General features: G+C 26.7%; 1 protein-coding gene and 1 long non-coding RNA gene across 3 annotated transcripts; one reads left to right on the top strand and one right to left on the bottom strand.

The window, feature by feature from the left end:
- The first annotated feature begins 905 nt into the window (after nt 1-905).
- LOC145191996 (protein phosphatase 1 regulatory subunit 21-like) lies at nt 906-17511 on the top strand. Of its 2 annotated transcripts, none has more exons than XM_090075191.1 (28): nt 906-1364; nt 1971-2039; nt 2806-2883; nt 3053-3124; nt 3408-3739; nt 4061-4107; nt 4193-4240; nt 6862-6914; nt 7064-7153; nt 7277-7336; nt 7506-7607; nt 9426-9514; nt 10994-11130; nt 11320-11400; nt 13335-13396; nt 13474-13539; nt 13988-14074; nt 14237-14302; nt 14399-14494; nt 14854-14892; nt 15009-15071; nt 15191-15271; nt 15480-15563; nt 15688-15720; nt 15851-15925; nt 16055-16096; nt 16225-16323; nt 17269-17511. In XM_090075191.1, the coding sequence occupies exons 1-28, from the start codon at nt 1305-1307 to the stop codon at nt 17431-17433; spliced, it is 2376 nt and encodes a 791-aa protein (XP_089931317.1). In that variant the 5' UTR covers nt 906-1304; the 3' UTR covers nt 17434-17511. The 2 variants fall into 2 exon arrangements, with proteins under 2 accessions (XP_089931317.1, XP_089931311.1); XM_090075185.1 differs by having other exon boundaries at nt 1199-1364; nt 4178-4240.
- LOC149894631 (uncharacterized) lies at nt 4412-17168 on the bottom strand. The gene is made up of 4 exons (XR_016448649.1): nt 17088-17168; nt 12258-12450; nt 11595-11792; nt 4412-5552 (listed from the first exon to the last, which is right to left on the bottom strand). It is a non-coding gene; the product is annotated as an uncharacterized LOC149894631 (long non-coding RNA).
- Nucleotides 17512-17623: the final 112 nt, after the last annotated feature.

Here is a 17623-nt window from a genome sequence, read left to right as displayed (position 1 = left end):
AACTTTATTTCAATTTTTTTATTATCACTTTTATTCCTATTTATTAGTTCTACACACTCCATGAGGCTATTTCTACGGGCATTTCTACACGTATTTTACGAGTATCAAGCATCAGGTATTAAAAACAATCGGGTATTACCCGATTTAAAAAAAAAAGGTTTTTTTTTTATAACTTTTGGGTTAATTAACCGAAACAACAACCCGGATCGGAGTTCGGTTCTCGGGTCCCAAGTAACACTGTAATCTCCAGTCTACTATGTAGAGCTAACTAATACTAAATAAAATGAGTAAATAACATACGTATAGTGCAACAAACGAATAAATGCAAACAATACTCAGTTATTCACTTCAAATATTATAATATTTAAAGTAATTTAATCTAATAGCAAAAGTTAAATTCGTGGTTTTGAAAAGAATAAAATTAGTGACAAGATAATTAATTTACTCTGAAAAAAAACATTTTAAAAAAAAAGAGTATGGGGGCTAAGACGCTTCCCCTCCGGGAAAGCCGTCGCTGCTAATAATTAGTCTAGACTTGACAGGCCAAGATCAGTTTGACCGTGTGCAATCGTTTTCCGCGTAAACTTTAAATACCTGTCAAATCTATAGTGATTTAAAATTATGAAGCTATGCACAGCATGTATTATAAATATATACACACAAACAGATACATACATACATACATACATACATACATACATACATACATACATACATACATACATACATACATACATACATACATACATACATACATACATACATACATACATACATACATACATACATACATACATACATACATACATACATACATACATACATACATACACACACAGACATACATACATACATACATACATACATACATACATACATACATACATACATACATACATACATACATACATACATACATACATACATACATACATACATACATACATACATACATACATACATACATACATACATACATACATACATACATACATACATACATACATACATACATACATACATACATACATACGTACATGTGTATGTATGTATGTATGTATGTATGTATGTATGTATGTATGTATGTATGTATGTATGTATGTATGTATGTATGTATGTATGTATGTATGTATGTATGTATGTATGTATGTATGTATGTGTGTGTGTATGTATGTATATATGTATGTATGTATGTATTATATATATATATATATATATATAGTGTGCACAGTATGCACACTACACACAATAAACAAAACAAGATAAAATAAGAATTAAATTGAGTTAGGAAAAACTAAAAGAAAATGGAAGGTAGTGAAGATATCATGCTAAAGTATCAAAGACTTGGTCATGAGTTCCAAAAGGTATAATAAAACATTTTAGATTTCATATAGTAATACTTAAATAAAACTAATATTTTATGAATACATAACATTTATACATGAATATTTATTTTAAAAGTCATAAATTTAATACCTTTTATCTATATATATTGAGTTATTTATTCAGTAATAAAGAGAATCTTAGTTAAACTCTTGGTTTATATTTATTTACCTATAAGTTATCAATATTTTTAAGTTCATAGAGGAATTTAAATTCCATTTTAAAAGATAACAGCTAAAACAGCTGTTACCTTTTAAAATGGAATTTAAATCCCTCTATGAACTTAAAAATATCGATAACTTATAGGTAAATAAATATAAACCAAGGCTTAAGTTTCTAAAATTTAAAGTTAAACATAGTAAGTCTTTCTTCTTATTTCTAGAATGTTTATCTTTCTAAACTTTTTTTTAAACTGATAAAGTTTACAATTAAAACCTCATTAAATCTCTTTAGTAAATGAGAAAGACTTCAATGAGGGCCCATTAAATTTTTTTCTTAACATCATCAGATTTTATCCTTATCAGACCAGTTCCATATCATTTAATAGGTTTTTGAGAAGTTCATCATAAAATTTTACTTTACTTTAGGCTCGTGCACAGGTTACTGTGCTTAAAAAGGCTGTAATAGATGAACAAGCTGCAAACAAGGCATTGCAGGTATAAATGTTACTAGTAAATGTTACTAATACAAGTTATGATAATTAGCCATTCAGTTGACATTATGCTTTTAATCATGAAGTATAACTATTTGTTTATGATCTTATGTCTTCTTTGAAACAAAGTTGTCCTGTTCTTTCTTGATTAATACACCTTTTTGTTCTTTGTATCATTCACTGACATTACAAACTCCTGTCTTTGAAAGGTTACCTGGATATTGACTTTAAATCTCTTAAAACATCTTGAATAACGATTTCTGTTTCTGCTGCAAGATTCCTTATGATCTTATCATTCTGTGTTTTGATAATTATTTATAAAAAATAATATTGTAAAAAAATTTATATTACAAAAAAAAAACAAATTTAATTAGATCAATATAATCTGTAGTTTCTATTAAATCTCTTTAAAAGTTGTGAAATATTCGAAAAAAGAAAACACAGAAAATCATTAACTACTACTTTTTAAAAATTACCTAACATAAAAATTCTATCAATTTCTAAAATTAGATGTTAAACCAAGCAAAAAGTGATAAAATAAAGAGATGGTCTCATCTTTTTGCTCATTGATATTTTTATTCTTGATTTTAATATTAGAAATAATTGATGTTTATAAAATTTAAGCAGCAGAACATGAAAGTTTGTGTCATTTGTTTTTTAAACATATATACATATAAAAACAAATTATATACAGATTAGATGCTTATATACTATTTACAAAAAGTATTTTTATGAACTAAGTTTTATAAAATACAGGAGACTCTTTTCAGGAGATTCTTAAACAGCGTGATCAATCCATCAGAAAGTTTGAACAAGATATTGATAGTTTAGAGTTCAGAAATTCTCAGGTTTATATGATTTTCTTTTTTTATTTTTAAAATGTTTCATAAGATTTTTATTGTTTGTACAGATGTCAAATGATTTTTTTATGAATGGGAATGTTTTATTAATTTTACTCTTTTATTTGTTTTAATATTTAGTTATTTAAAAAATTTATAAGTACTGTGTTTCTTTCAGCTATCAAAGCGGGTTGAAATTTTGCAAAATGAACTTGATAGCTATGAAAGAAAAGGAAATAAAGGCACTAAAGCAAGTATCATTTTTATCAAGATTATTACCATCATCATCATCATCATCATCATCATCATCATCATCATCATCATCATCATCATCATCATCATCATCATCATCATCATCATCATCATCATCATTCTTGTTGTTATTTGTTGTTTTTGTTTTGTATCTTTCTAGTTTTAAAGATAATTCATTTAAAATAATCAATTTTTTTAAAATTTTATTTTAATTTAAAATAGTTTGATTATTTTTTATTTAAAAAATAATTAAACAATAAAGTTTGTTAATATTTTGTTAGCAATCTTCTCAATCAACAACTGTCAATCAGATCCATGAGCAAGACTTTAAAGTCCACGAGCAAGAGCTTCAAATGAAGATTTTAGAGAACGAAAGCTTACATATGGAGCTCCAAAATTGTAAAGAAGAGAATTTATATACTATTCGCCATCTTGAGGCTAGACTTGAAATCCTTGAACAAGACAAGGAAAATTACAATAAAACTATTGAGGATTTGAACTATAAAAATAATGCTGTCATTGATCGTCTTAAAGAAGAGTTACTTCATTTTCAAGAAAGCTTCCGTAAAAAGGAAGAGGATTTGAGTTTATCAAATGCAACGGCAGAAAAGTAGTGGGTTATTTAAAAGATACTCTAAACTCTTTGTCACTTTTCCTAACAGGTGCTGAAGCAAAATTTGTACAAATCTTTGATCCTTGCTTTATTCCAAAGACATCATCATGCTGTTATTATTCATATCTTATTAATTATCATGTTGGTTATGTAATATTGTGTTTATTCATAACTTTGATATTTTTTTTATACCTATCATCATGTTTATATCCTTAAAATTGTGCAAATTTTGCTGCCTGTTATTTAAATTTTTAATTTTTTAAAATTGAATTCATAAAAAAAATTTTCAAGTGTTTTTTCATTAGATGTTCTTCATTTTAGTAAACTTCAATTGAACAGTATTCACCAAGAGCTTCAGGATAAACTTGGTAACATTATTCTTATCTACATATGAAGAAAATTGACATTTATGTCCATATTATTATCTTATTTGTGTAGTTTTAAATTTTCTAGAAAATTATAGTAACCTAATCAAAGAAAGGATGCCTTTTATTGACAGTGGTATGTTTTATTTTTCAACCAATAGTTTTCTTGACTGTATTTAGTTTTAATATTTGTTGTATGACCAGGGATAATTAAAGATAAATAATCAGGTTTTTTTAGTTACAATATGTCATCTAGGTAAAAGATAATTGTTAAATTATTATAACCTAGTTATGCTCTCTTTTAAAGTTTTTTTTTTTTTAGTTCAATTTTACATTTTACATTTATTTCACTTAATTTAAATAAAAAAGTTTATAAATGAGTTTTAAATAGTAATTGCTTTATGTGTTCAACTTTATGTCATTTTGAAGTTATGAATTGCTAGTAACGCTTGTTCTGTAAATCCATTATTGATATGTTAGTAAAAAGTTACTAAAAGAGTTTAAAAAAAAAATTGTGCAACTTTTTTTTTAAGTTTAAAAACTTGCTATCTTCCAATGAACAAATTAATAAAATGTTTTACATTTCTGGAAAATCACAAAGAAAACAACCTTTTTTATCAGGAGTTGCATTATATTACACAACTAACTGGAATATAATGCGCCAGATTTTCTAGCTATTAGCTATAAAAGATTACTGTATTATTCAGAAATGCAGTTGTTGTTATGTAGTCATATTTTTGGGAATTAAACCACATTGTAGCAGTGTAGCTTTTTTGCAACAAACACATTGATAAATCACAATATTCTTTTCTCCAAACAAAAACCTGTCTTTATAAATTTTCTTGTTCTTTTTTGACAAATACTTTTCCAAAAATATCCCTCAAAAATTATCATAAAAAACTGGTAACACATATTTACAGTTTTTTGGGTTTCTTTGGTAAAAACTATTAAAATTATTAGCTCCATAATAACCTTCTTGCTGGGGGCAAGGAGTGGTTAGAGGGGACTAGAACTTGGTTTCCACCATAAGCACCCTGAGCATGGAGTCCAGGGTAGTCCAAGCCTGGCCTAAAACCTTCCCTGGGAAAAATTGGTGAGATAGGATCACCTGTGTACAAAGTTTGGTGAGGATTGGATCAAAGCTACGGATTTGTATAAAGAACACACTCAGAGAGTAATCTACACACATACAAACTTTGGGCTTTATATATTAGATTTGTCATACTATATTGTTCCTGTTAATTTTCTTCATGTTTTCTACTGTATCCCTATTGACAATCTATTCATAGTTTTACTTGGATCTTTTTATAGTAAGAAAAAATTCATAAAGGTGAACAAGTCATGTACCAATTGAAAATCAACTCAAGGTGATGCTTTATTGGTAAATTGATTAGAGGTTACCTAGTTTTGTACTGGCATATCTTCCACTCCAGATCTTTGGAAAATTACTAAAACATAAATAACTTAAGGATTATTACTAAATAAAAAACAATGATAAATAACAAGACTACTGACAAAAGTAATAAAAATGAATTCTTTAAAACTATGAAACTATTTAGCTAAACAAAAATTTCCAGCAGAGATAAGTAATAACTCAAATTCAAAGTAGGTTCAAGTTGTTTAATTTTGATTATGATATGTACACAAAGAATATTAAGCAAGAACTATATAGAGTTAAGTTCACCATTAAATAAATTAAATAGATTGCAATAAATTTGAAAAGAATCAAATTAAAAAATGTTTAAAAAAAAGCAAATCAAAAAGATATAAAAAACTGCAAAGCCATTTTATGTCTCAATATTCAAATTAGAACTCATCACAAAATAGAATAAAGTAAAAAAAAAAAGTAAAGTTGTGGACCAAACAAAATAAATATAAAATTCTTAAAAAAAAGTAATATTTATCTTTATTAACCAAAAAAGAGGTCAAAATATATCATCCTAAGATATAAAATCCTAAAGTTTAAAATCCTTAAGAAAATATTTTTATCTTTATTAGCCAGAGAAACTCAAAAGAAACTTAAAATAAAAAATTTAATTAGGAAAAAAGTGAAATAATTTATGCATAAAATAATCTGTTATTATAAATCTTATCTTTTTTTCTTGTTTGTTTCTACTAAACATGAAAACAAGATATGAGCTTAACATTAAAAAAGAATACAAAAATAAAAAAGTTGAAAGAAATTAGTTTCTGATGTTGGCTTTGTTTGTCCAGTACCATGACAATTGATAATTTCATTATTTGCTGTTGGTATTCATTCATGATATTTTAGAAACAAAAGATCTTCATTAAATTCTATTGATTAACCCTTTTTCCTCCTCCCTTTTATCAACTAAGAGTTGATCTCTAAAAATCTGCTAACATTCATATCTATTTTCAAAATCAAAAATGAGTCTCTTTTTTTCTGCTAAAGTCTTAAAAGCTTTTTTTCTGCTTAAGTCTTAAAAGCTTACTAAGAATCACTTAGGATTTTAATATCAGTTATTTTCTTTGTGAATTGAAAGTTCCAAAGTAGTACACAGAGTTTAGTATTAAAAACCTCAATAGCCAAAAACTTTACATGATCTTGGCAAATTGCCTAAAAATGGATTTTATTTTTAGTAGATAAGTATAAGCAAAAAAAGTAATGCAAATAAAAAAGGTAATGCAAATAAAAAAAGTAATGCAAATAAAAAAAGTAATGCAAATAAATAAATAAAAACTAGGAGAAAAGCTTATAGATTTTTGTTTTCTATTTCACATTTTAATTTATCTTAGATAATAATTTCTTCAACGAGCTTAATGTACCTGTGTGTGATAAAGAGTATCAGGTTTTATTGTTTTTTATTCAAGTTTCTTTAAAGAAAATTCTGAAAAATGTATTAGTGTATATATATATATATATATATATATATATATATATATATATATATATATATATATATATATATATATATATATATATATATATAAAATTTAGCATAAAGTCCAGCACATCTTGGATGCATTAACAAGTCACTTGATAGTTTTTATGGCAGGATTGTCAGATTATCATACCTACTTAGAACAAGTATTAAATGTTTTTTTTTTAAATTAACAATTTAGAATGATGATGTCTTTCATCTTGTTAAAATTTTTGGTTACTTTATAATATGAAATATATAAAAATACATTCTTAAAATATAATTGTTAGAGATTGAAAGTTTGTTCGTTGGACATTAAGCAAGAAAAAATGAATAGCATCAATATAAAAGTGAGTAGTCTCTAAATTATCAAGCTATGTAGAAAATTTAAAAATTTAACTAAAAATGTCATTTGAATGAAAGAAAAGTTACCACAAAGATTAAGATACTAGAAAAATTCATGTTAGGCTTAGTTAAGTGATTTATTTTTAGTGATGGTCATAATGAATTGTATTTTAGTTCTGTCAGCATTTGCTTGTTAATGCCAAACACTCTCGAAAAGTTCAGCAGAGTTTAAAGTTTTTAAAAGAGCAATCGCAAAATGAAATTTTTTTATCTCTGGTAAGTTTTTTTTTTTTTTAGTCATTTTTAATTTTTGAATTAGTAATCTGTAGTAGCAGCAACAATACTGTAATAGTAATAACAACAAAACAATGACAATAATAATTAAAAAATGATGATGCTGGTGGTGGTGCTGGTGGTGATGGTGATGATATATTTCTAATATGCTTAAATTTTTCTCATGCACAATATTAATTTTTACATTTTTTGAAATCCTATTGGGTATTGTTTTTCCAGTTATCACTCTTAGTTTTATTGTTTTTTATATCTGATTTCCTTTACTGATTATCTAGCTTACCTTATTGATTGCCTAATTTACCATGTTGATCATATAGTTTTTTTAATTGATGAAACATTAATTTGCAAAAACCATTTAGATAAGAAATTGAAAGAACTTCTCTGATGCTTTATAATAGTAGAGCCAAATGATTGTTTGGTGCAAAATATCTGCAACACTTGCAAGAAATTTAAAGTTTAGTTCCTAAACAACTTTTCAAATAGATTTTTCTTCAAAACAAAAGCTATTGTTAAAAATGATTTGTCAGCAAATGCTTATGGACTTTCCATAGCATGGCCAATTCAGAAGCCTGGTGATAGCCTCAGAACCAAATTGGTAGCATAAGCAATTTGCTCTTTAAAATTCAACCACTGATGGAAAGCAAAGATCTGGTACTCCATCTGATGGCTAGAGGCCTAAAGGGAACCTTACACTTCAATCAGTTTTTTATGTGCATTTATCTCCAATCATGGTTTACCTATTGCTCAGCCATTCATACTCCAAAGAAATAATTTTTGTTTAATAAACAAGCTACATAACATGGTATGAAAAAAAAGGACTCTCAATGATAAAAAAACATTCTACGTAATCCCTGATAGGACCTTGATAATAACATTCTATATTTTTTTGCTATTGATCTCAATTTCTTTTTTAAGGCAAAAAAAAATAAACCTTGAATTTAATTCTAACTTGTTGAAAAAAGAAAACATTTTTCAATAAAAAAATTTGTGTAGCACAAAAATGATTTGTGTACTGCTTTCAATAAATGATTTGTGTAGTACTTTCAAGGCTGATTTTATAACTGTGTAATAAAAAACTTCTCATTTTTATATAAACATCATGTTTACCACATTAAATATCTTGTTATGCTTTTCTTAGGTTTCATAAGGTTATTCTTGCAATAAAGGTTTTCAAGTTTCAAAAACTTGGGAGTATACTTGCTAGGAAGATTTATTTAAGAAGAATTTGAAAGCACGTTTCAGATTACCAATTTTTCTAAAAGGAATAAAGAGTAGCCCAAATTTGACAAAGAACAGACAAAATGTTAAGTCTAAATATGGTGCAAGTCAGGCTTGGTACTCTAGGCAAAAAATTACAGCTTCAGTTGATTATAGAGGGGATGCATGTTGGAATGGGGATGTACTGCTGCTTCTTGTGTTGTAAAAAAAAAATTTTTAACAAAGATATTATTGAAATAAATTTACCTTCAAGTGCCCTAATATTTGAAAATCAAATCAATTTTTGTTTTCCAGTATGACAATGTCCCAAGTGCACTTTATGAAGTGTAAAGCAAAGTCAGAAATCATCAAAGAAGTTCTTGAGTATTTTTTTTTGTTATTGTTAAGTTAGGTGCACAATAATTGTAAATAGACAGGTGGATAAACATCTTTGTATGTATGTATGTATGTATGTATGTATGTATGTATGTATGTATGTATGTATGTATGTATGTATGTATGTATGTATGTATGTATGTATGTATGTATGTATGTATGTATGTATGTACCAATTTCATTCATGTTTAATTACTTTTATTCAAGGAAACATTGTCGTCTTACAAAGAGTTTGCTGCTTCATTCAAATCTTATGTCAACTACTTGGAAATGTTGTTGCCATATAGAATTCTAAGGCAAGTATTAAATTTTAGACAATTGGAATATTAGTTTTTATATTGAAAATTAGATATACCTAAGTAATCCAAACAACTTGTTACCTTAATAAATTACTTTAGAAATGTTTACAAATTTTATTCCTAAAACTAACAAAAAATCTTTGTGTATATAAAAAAAAAAAAACGTTTCTATTGATCAAGAGCTTGCAACTTGAAGCTAGTGCAAATTAACTGGTAATTTCAAGGGCTTTGTCTCTTTTAGTTATATTTTTTTCCACCAATTTGATGCAGTTGTAGCATGAGAGAAAATATGTTAGATCTTTTACTTTATTTGCATAATAATCATAATCTCCTGAAAAATTTCATTCAAATATTGCTCTGCCTCTTCTTCGTGATTTCTTTCCAATTACTGCACAGTATGTTAGTTTAGCTCTTTTAGGCATCAAGAACATTACTTTAAAAAAATGATAAAATGTAATAATAAATTCAGCTTAGACTTAAATTTTTTGATATTACATTAAAAAGAACTTAAATTTGTAATTTGGTACAATCATACTGTACTGTACCTTCTAATTTTGAATATGTTAAATTAGCTAGGAAATAACAAGGATGAATTACTTGCTTAAACATCTTAAAAATATCATATTTGTATGGAGCTTGTTTCTTATTTTGCAGATTTCTCATCTGCTTCAGCACCATAGTATTGTCTGCTTTTAACTTAAACAAAGCAATTAGTAGATCCATATTTTAGGCTATTTTGTTTACTTTTCTTGTTGCATTCTTAGCTGCCTCTGCACAATACTCTGCAGATTTTGAGTTGCTTCCAGTGTCAACTGCAGAAATAAGAAAAATATAGGTTATAAATGAAGAAGCAGCTGTATAGTTTGACATGCACACAATAAAGAATAAATTGATAAAGCAGGTATTAAACTATGTGTTAGAGAGTTTCGGGATTCTAATTTTGGTAGATCTGTCTTTAAATGCTAAAAGATAATTTGAACAAATCTATTACTTATTAGCATTGTTCAACTGCTTAATGTTTGTGTTGATATCATCACCAGTTGTTATAAAACCAGCCTCTTTGTTAACAATATCTTGTTGGGTAAAAAAAGCATGGGATGAAATATCCAAAGATATTATAATAAAATCACTTTTAAAATGTTCTATATTAAATCCACTTGGTGGCACAAAAGCTACTTGTACAAAAAATTATAACAAATGCTTCTTAAATTTTTGTTATAAATTTCAATTTACACATACCTAGACTTACATATTAATTGTAAAACATTAAACAACTCTTCTGTTAAAGATAGGTGGCCAACTTACACACAAGTATATACAGTATTTAGTATAAGTTTTAATTACTACATTAACTGATAATATTAGTGTAATACTAATGTTAGTAATTCTGATGTTTGAAATTAAATAACTATTTTGAAGTTAAATTAAAGTAAAACAAAAAAACTTAACAAATAAAACACAAGTTTTTGTTTTTAGTATCGAAGATGAGTCTCAATCCTCTATTTGGTCAGATGCTTTGGAAAAATGCAATTTGAGTATACTAGCAGGCGAAAAGAAAGTTGTATCATTATTTAAAATAATCCTCTCATATGTTCTATTGTTAGCATCATCAAGTAAGCACTTTTCTTGAAATATGAGAGTTGAGTGAGGAGGCATGAAAGTGGGCACATTGTTCAATACATTTTTTTTTTGTTTGTTTTCTTTTCATTTCTGGATTTTCATTTGTGATGCTGTCACTTTATTAGCTGTGTTTGCTGATAGCTTTAAAAAGAACCTAAAAAGTTTATAAACATAATTTACAGATATTACTTCAGCTTCATCTCTGTCTGTTTGTTCAAATACTTTCTGCCGAGTGATGCAAGAACTTCATGTTGCATTTAAATGTAAGCTTTTAATGTATTTTTACATGCCCAATTATTGTGATACTTAGGTTATATAGGGTGCAGCAGCAATTTGCTAACTTTTAAGAACATTTTTCAAAATGAATTTTTAAAGCATTAAAAAATTATATTCATGGAATATTAATAAAAGAAAAGTTGAAGATGAATATTAACAAAAGAAAAGTTGCTTTTCTTACCTCAACATTCAATTAGGTCTCCTTTTTTTTGATTACTGCCTCAAGCCAATGACAGAAGGACTGGCAAGTGCTGAATGGTGGTCAATAATGTCAGCCATATTGTCCTTTAAAACAGGGCTGAATGGTGGTCAATAGTGTCAGCCATATTGTCCTTTAAATATTGTTGGGTTTTTCTGGTCCATAACAAGGTGCATTTTCCTGTTGAAAGATGTAATTGCAGTGGGTTGCATAAATATAGTCACTACTTTTTTAATGCCAAATTTTTGTTTTTCTCAAAATTATCTTTGAAACCAACTAATTAATACCATTAAAAGTGTATTAAATGTGTTAACTAATTGATTCTCTATCAAATGGTATATAAGTTGAACTTGTTAGATTTACCAGCTTGAGTAAATATTAATCCAATTAGAACATACCTGTATTTCTAATGTAGCAAAAATATAGAGCTAGTTAAAATTTAACGACTTAACTTGAAATATCTCAATGAAATGTTATCTGAACAGTCTAAAATTTGATGACTGATTTCTTTTTCTGAACTATATAAACGTTCTTGCAAAAATAAAATTAAGTTATAATTTTTATATCTTTAGTTATTCGCATTGGTAATTATTTGTTAAAGTAAAAAGACAAAAATAGGCAGAAAAGCTTATTTAGACAACTTACGTTTTCAAATTGTAGGTCTGCTCAAAAGCTTAGACAAGACCCTAAAACTTCTTACTGTGAACTTGCTGAAGGGTTCACAAATACACCTGGTAATGTTAGTGTTAGTAAATGGACTGTACAAAGATGCCAAGATAAGAAACGCTTAGATTGCTATGTTGCAGCTTGAAAACCACTTTTGCATGTCTCAGATTGCCTAAAAATATTAAAGTGGTGTAGAGGAAGATTTCACTGGTCTGTACAAGACTGGGCAAAAGTCGTTTTTAGTGACGAATCCAATTTTGAGGTGATAAATTGCAAGTCAAGATTAATCATCAAAAGGCTGGCTGGTGAAAAGTTCAAAAAGCGTTTTTGTGCACTAAGTTTACAAGGCATAGGAGGACCAGTCAGAATCGGGGTTGCTTCTCTCATAAAGGAACAGGGTCAGGGTTAGAGTTCTTCTGACTGTCCTCTCACTAACATTAAACAGTTTTTTACTGTCTTTCTGATGAACATAGTATAATTATTTTCAACATGCTTTTTAAGCTTTTCTGTGAACTTTTCATCAACTTTTTTGTTCACTGAAGAGGGCATTTGGGCTGTCTCAGCACTGTCAGGTTTTTTCACTTTATAAAAGGTAGTTTTAGACACTCTAGAATTATAAATCACTTCACATGCAGGCAAACCTGCATGAATCAAATTTAAAACTTCAGTTCTTTTGGCTTCCATTTCAAAATTTTTAAGTAAAATTAAAATTATTCACAATTTCATTCAAATCTAAGATTTTCATTGAACATTAACCAACAAAAACAAATTGCAGAGGTATTTTATTTATATCATGAAATCTAGCCAAAAATTAGTTTGTGAATTGCTGTTGCACCCTGTATAGCTAAAGGCTCTGTTTAGTATTTTGTAATTTTTTAAAGTTTACTAAATCATATTTTATTTTTTATTTATTAGATTTGATTTGCTTGAAAGTCTGAAGAAATAATAGAAATAGAAATAGAAATTTTTCTTAAATCTTTTAAAAGATTATGTTCATAAATACTAAATACTGTTTTATAATATATTTTAGTAACTGCATAATTTTTTTTTTTTTAGCACTCCATTCTTCACATCTAAAAAAATGCAGTGAAGAACATGAACTACCATTTTACACAGAAGTAAAAAGTTTTATTTTATAATCATTTTGTAAATCAAATTATTTTTAGTTGTAATTAAATTTTTGTTTATTTTATAGCGTTTAAAATCTACAGATAAATGTTTAATTTCTGCTTTATCTTCATTGGAATCTATTAGTGCAAAGGTTTGAACTTTTTATTGATATACTCAATAAAAATTAGAAGTGTCAACATTTTGGAAATTTTATTTTGTGAATAGTTAAATAAAACTCAAAATTAATCAAAGTTAAAGCTTCTAAACTTTAATTATATTTTAAAATTGTGACAATAAAAGATATGATACACAATAATGCAATAAAAAATGCAATACGATAATGCAATAAAAGATATGATACACAATAATGCAATAAAAGATATGATACACAATAATGCAATAAAAAAAATAATACAATAATGCAATAAAAGATATGATGCATAATAATGGACTTTTTTACACAATAAAATTATAACCATTTTTTACACAAAGTTTTTAGTAACTTTTTTTTTTTAACAGTTCATGTACAATTTTTCCCAGTATATTTGCTGGTTTGCTGTAATTCCCGGGATCTGATCTCCTACTCTTTGTCTTTGCAGGTACAAAAAGTTTTAAACTCAAATATCAGTTTTTTGTCAACACTACATGGCTTCAGAAGAAAAGGCATGCCAGGAGGAGGAACTCAGGTCTGTCTTTATAAACGAAAAAGATAATATACTATTTTTAAGCTAAACAAAAACTTTTTACTAACTCAAGAACCTTGTGAAAAATTCTTTGTGCAACAAAAAACCTTTAAAAATATTTGTAGCAAATTAAAACTATTAGAATTTTTGTTTATGTTGTTGCAGAATTTAGCACCATGTTTGCAAACATTTTACAATAACGCTTCTTCTTACATGGAACTTGTCAAACAAGTAAATTTTATTAATGTTAAACTTTTGTTTTAAAGAATATGACTATATAACTTTTGTTTTTAAAGAATACGATATTTTAATTAAAAATAATATTAGAGTTCAACATCATCATCCATTCCTCACATGATAGCTGTGAACAACTACAGATCTCTGCTTATGTCAACAAGTTCTTCTCATACATACAAAGAACAAGTGAGTCTACATGTGTATATATATATATATATATATATATATATATATATATATATATATATATATATATATTTAAATATAAATTTTCTTATATTTAAAATTTTTTGGAAAATGTATTGAACAACATTTGTAGTTTAATCTTGTTTAAGGTGTAGTTTTGTCTTGTTTAATGCTAATGTGTTCTTTAATGTGTTTTTTGACAAATTAAAAAAATAATCCTTTTTTTTTTTTTTTTTTTTTTTTTTTGCTTATGTTTAGTTAAATGATATAATTTGATGATATTTTAAAAATACAAATAAGTGGGAAAAAAATTTCATATTAATTTCTGAAAAAGAGGATTATGTTTTTTTTGTTTTCAGGCAGCAAGTTCTCAAGAAACAATTGTAAGACTGGAACAAGTATGTTTCCTTTTTTTTTGTTTAAAGCACTTTATTCACATTTGCTTTCTATAACTATTTTTCTATAACTTTATTCAAATTTGCTTTCTATAGCTGTTAACTTTTTATAACTATAGGAAAAAGAAAAATGGCTGATTGAAGCTCAGTTACTCAAAGCTAAATACGATAAAGAAACTAAAGTAAGCTGTTGTTGAGTTTTAAAGTTGCTATGGTGCTTACTTTAGTGAATAGTAATTTGCTTGTATACATTCAATTGTATTGAATTCTTATGGTAATAATTGGCTAACTTACATTTTAGAAAACATTATTACTGGCAGAAGAGCTGCAGAAATTTAAAACAGGATCAGTTCAAAGAGCAACTTTAGTTGAAGAGAACAGTGTGAGCAGTACTTTTCAAATATTTTTAAAAATGAAATAGGTGATTTTTTTGTGCAACAAAAAAAAAAAAAAAAAAAAAAATAGAAGTATAGTCTATTTATAATTGTTGGTAATTAACACATGGAAAAAGGATTTTTAGGAAGAAAAGAACCTCCAAACTTTTTTAGCCTTATTAAAGACTTTATTTGTTTTTTGTTATTTTTTACCAGAATGTTGCGCAGCCAGAATGGCGTGGATTAATGCGTAGTACATCTTCAGCTTCTACCAGCTCAGATATACCTGTTCTGTCTAAAGTAATTTATTGCTTTATTTACTATTTTTTCTCTTTTATTATTTTATTTTTCTCTAAAGATTTTAACAATTAGCCTTGTTCTATCAGATTGCTATTGTTTATTAAAAATCCTTAATTCAATATAGATTGGAATTGTAGAGGTTCTCAATAAAGATCATGTGAGTCATTTTAAATATCAGCATTCTAATTCTTCTTTTAAAGTTTTTTTTTTTTTTTTTTTAATGTTTGTTATGTTTTTTATTTTCGTTTCTAACCTGTTATTTTGTATTGAACTGTTTCTATACAAAGGTTACACCTGACAATGAAAATGAAGCTTTGCTAAAAGATCATATGACCAATCGCATTGCTCAATTAACAAAACAAGTAAAACAACCATTATTTACATATTTACTTAATTCAAATTTTAATTCAATTTCAATTGAATTTAACATATAGAAATAATGATTAGATGATATGCTATAAAAAATTTTTGAGTCATGTATTCTCTTCCAGCTTCAAATAACAGACAGCAAATGTATTGATTTTTACTATGAGGTACTTATTTTTTCATTCTACTTTTCTTTGTATTTTATCTTATTACTTTTTTCTTTTTTCTTTTTCATTTAATTTTCATTATATTAACCACAACTTCTCTATTTCATTTTATAATAATTAAAAATTAGGCACATTCAATTTATAAACAACTGGTGCTGGCCGATTTAAACAAACAGAAACTCTCAAACAATCTCATGGAGTGTAATAAGCGAATTGAAGAACTGCAGGTAAATGTAACTTTTGTTGTTTTTGTGATATTTTAACCTCATATTTTCTGCTTCTATTGCTATGATACTTTCTGATTTCATTCTTGAGATTTTAAGGAATTTTAAGTAAAATTTTGGTGGAAATAAGTGAGACATTCTGTTTATGGGTAACATTAAATATGTTATCCATAGCACTTTTTTTGAACCAAAATAAATTATACACTTTTAGAGTGTTCATGAAACAATCCTAATCAGAAAATATAAACTAGAACAATATGCACTTGTTAAAAAAACTTGCAAACTACTCTTGGGAACTACACTTGTGATCTTTTTAAATAGTAATTGAGAGAGCTCATTGACAATGGTGAAACAGTTTAACTACAAATATTCAAACAGAAAAAATAAACTTTTTGTAACTTTTCATAATAAAAAATCCATTGGTAACTTCATGCATCATTTTACATGAAGTGGCTCTCTATATGTCCGCTCTCTGAGTATATAGGCTCTCTATATACTCAGAGAGCGGACATACGGAAAACAGCAGCCATGTTTTTGCCAAACTAGCATACAATCACACATATGTCCGCTCTCTGAGTATATAGGCTCTCTAGTTTACTGGTTTTATTTTTTTAAATTTTTTTTCAAGCACTATTAATATTATAATATTAACTTTTATAAACTGTTAACTTAAAGGAGGCCTTAGTCATAGACTTTCATTATATATTTCATAAATTTAAAAAAAAACAATAGCATTTAGGCATCAACTTAAATCAATAGCAACTTACAAATTATTTTGTTCTGAAATTTTCAGATCCTTTTTCACATTAGGATTTCTTGTATAAGAATTTTGCTCTTTAAGTTTCTTTCTAGAAATAATATAAGTAAACTAAGTTTCATTATGTATTAGTAATTACACGTAATTTTAATTTTAAAATGAACAGTTTACTTTGTAATATTTTTTTAAAGGATGAACTGGAAACCACAAAACGGAGTTATGAGGAGCAGTTGAGAACACTTACCGACCACTTGTGTGGAATGAACGAGAAGCTTACTCTGCAAAAGGATGAAATAGACACTCTGAAATCAGGAGCTCTGTTAGACAAGAAAAACAAATCTAAATGGAAAACTTAAAGCTGATTTTTGTAATTTGTTGTATTTATTTAAGCAAGTCTGTTTCATAACATTAAAAATTTTCTTATAACAAGCAAATAGCATTTTTATGTTAAAGAGTTCATTAAAGATTACAATGACCATAGTAGTTTCATTTTAAAAAATAAGTGAATAAATAAAAAGGAAATGCAGAATTAATTGAAAAGTTTTG

The sequence above is a fragment of the Hydra viridissima genome, unplaced genomic scaffold, assembly GCF_058129835.1.
Source record: "Hydra viridissima isolate aposymbiotic clone 2 unplaced genomic scaffold, HvirCarnegie_v1 scaffold_1, whole genome shotgun sequence".
NCBI classification, from domain to species: domain Eukaryota; kingdom Metazoa; phylum Cnidaria; class Hydrozoa; order Anthoathecata; family Hydridae; genus Hydra; species Hydra viridissima.
The sequence above is the reverse complement of the archived record's forward strand: the minus strand, read 5'-3'. Positions and strand labels throughout refer to the sequence as shown.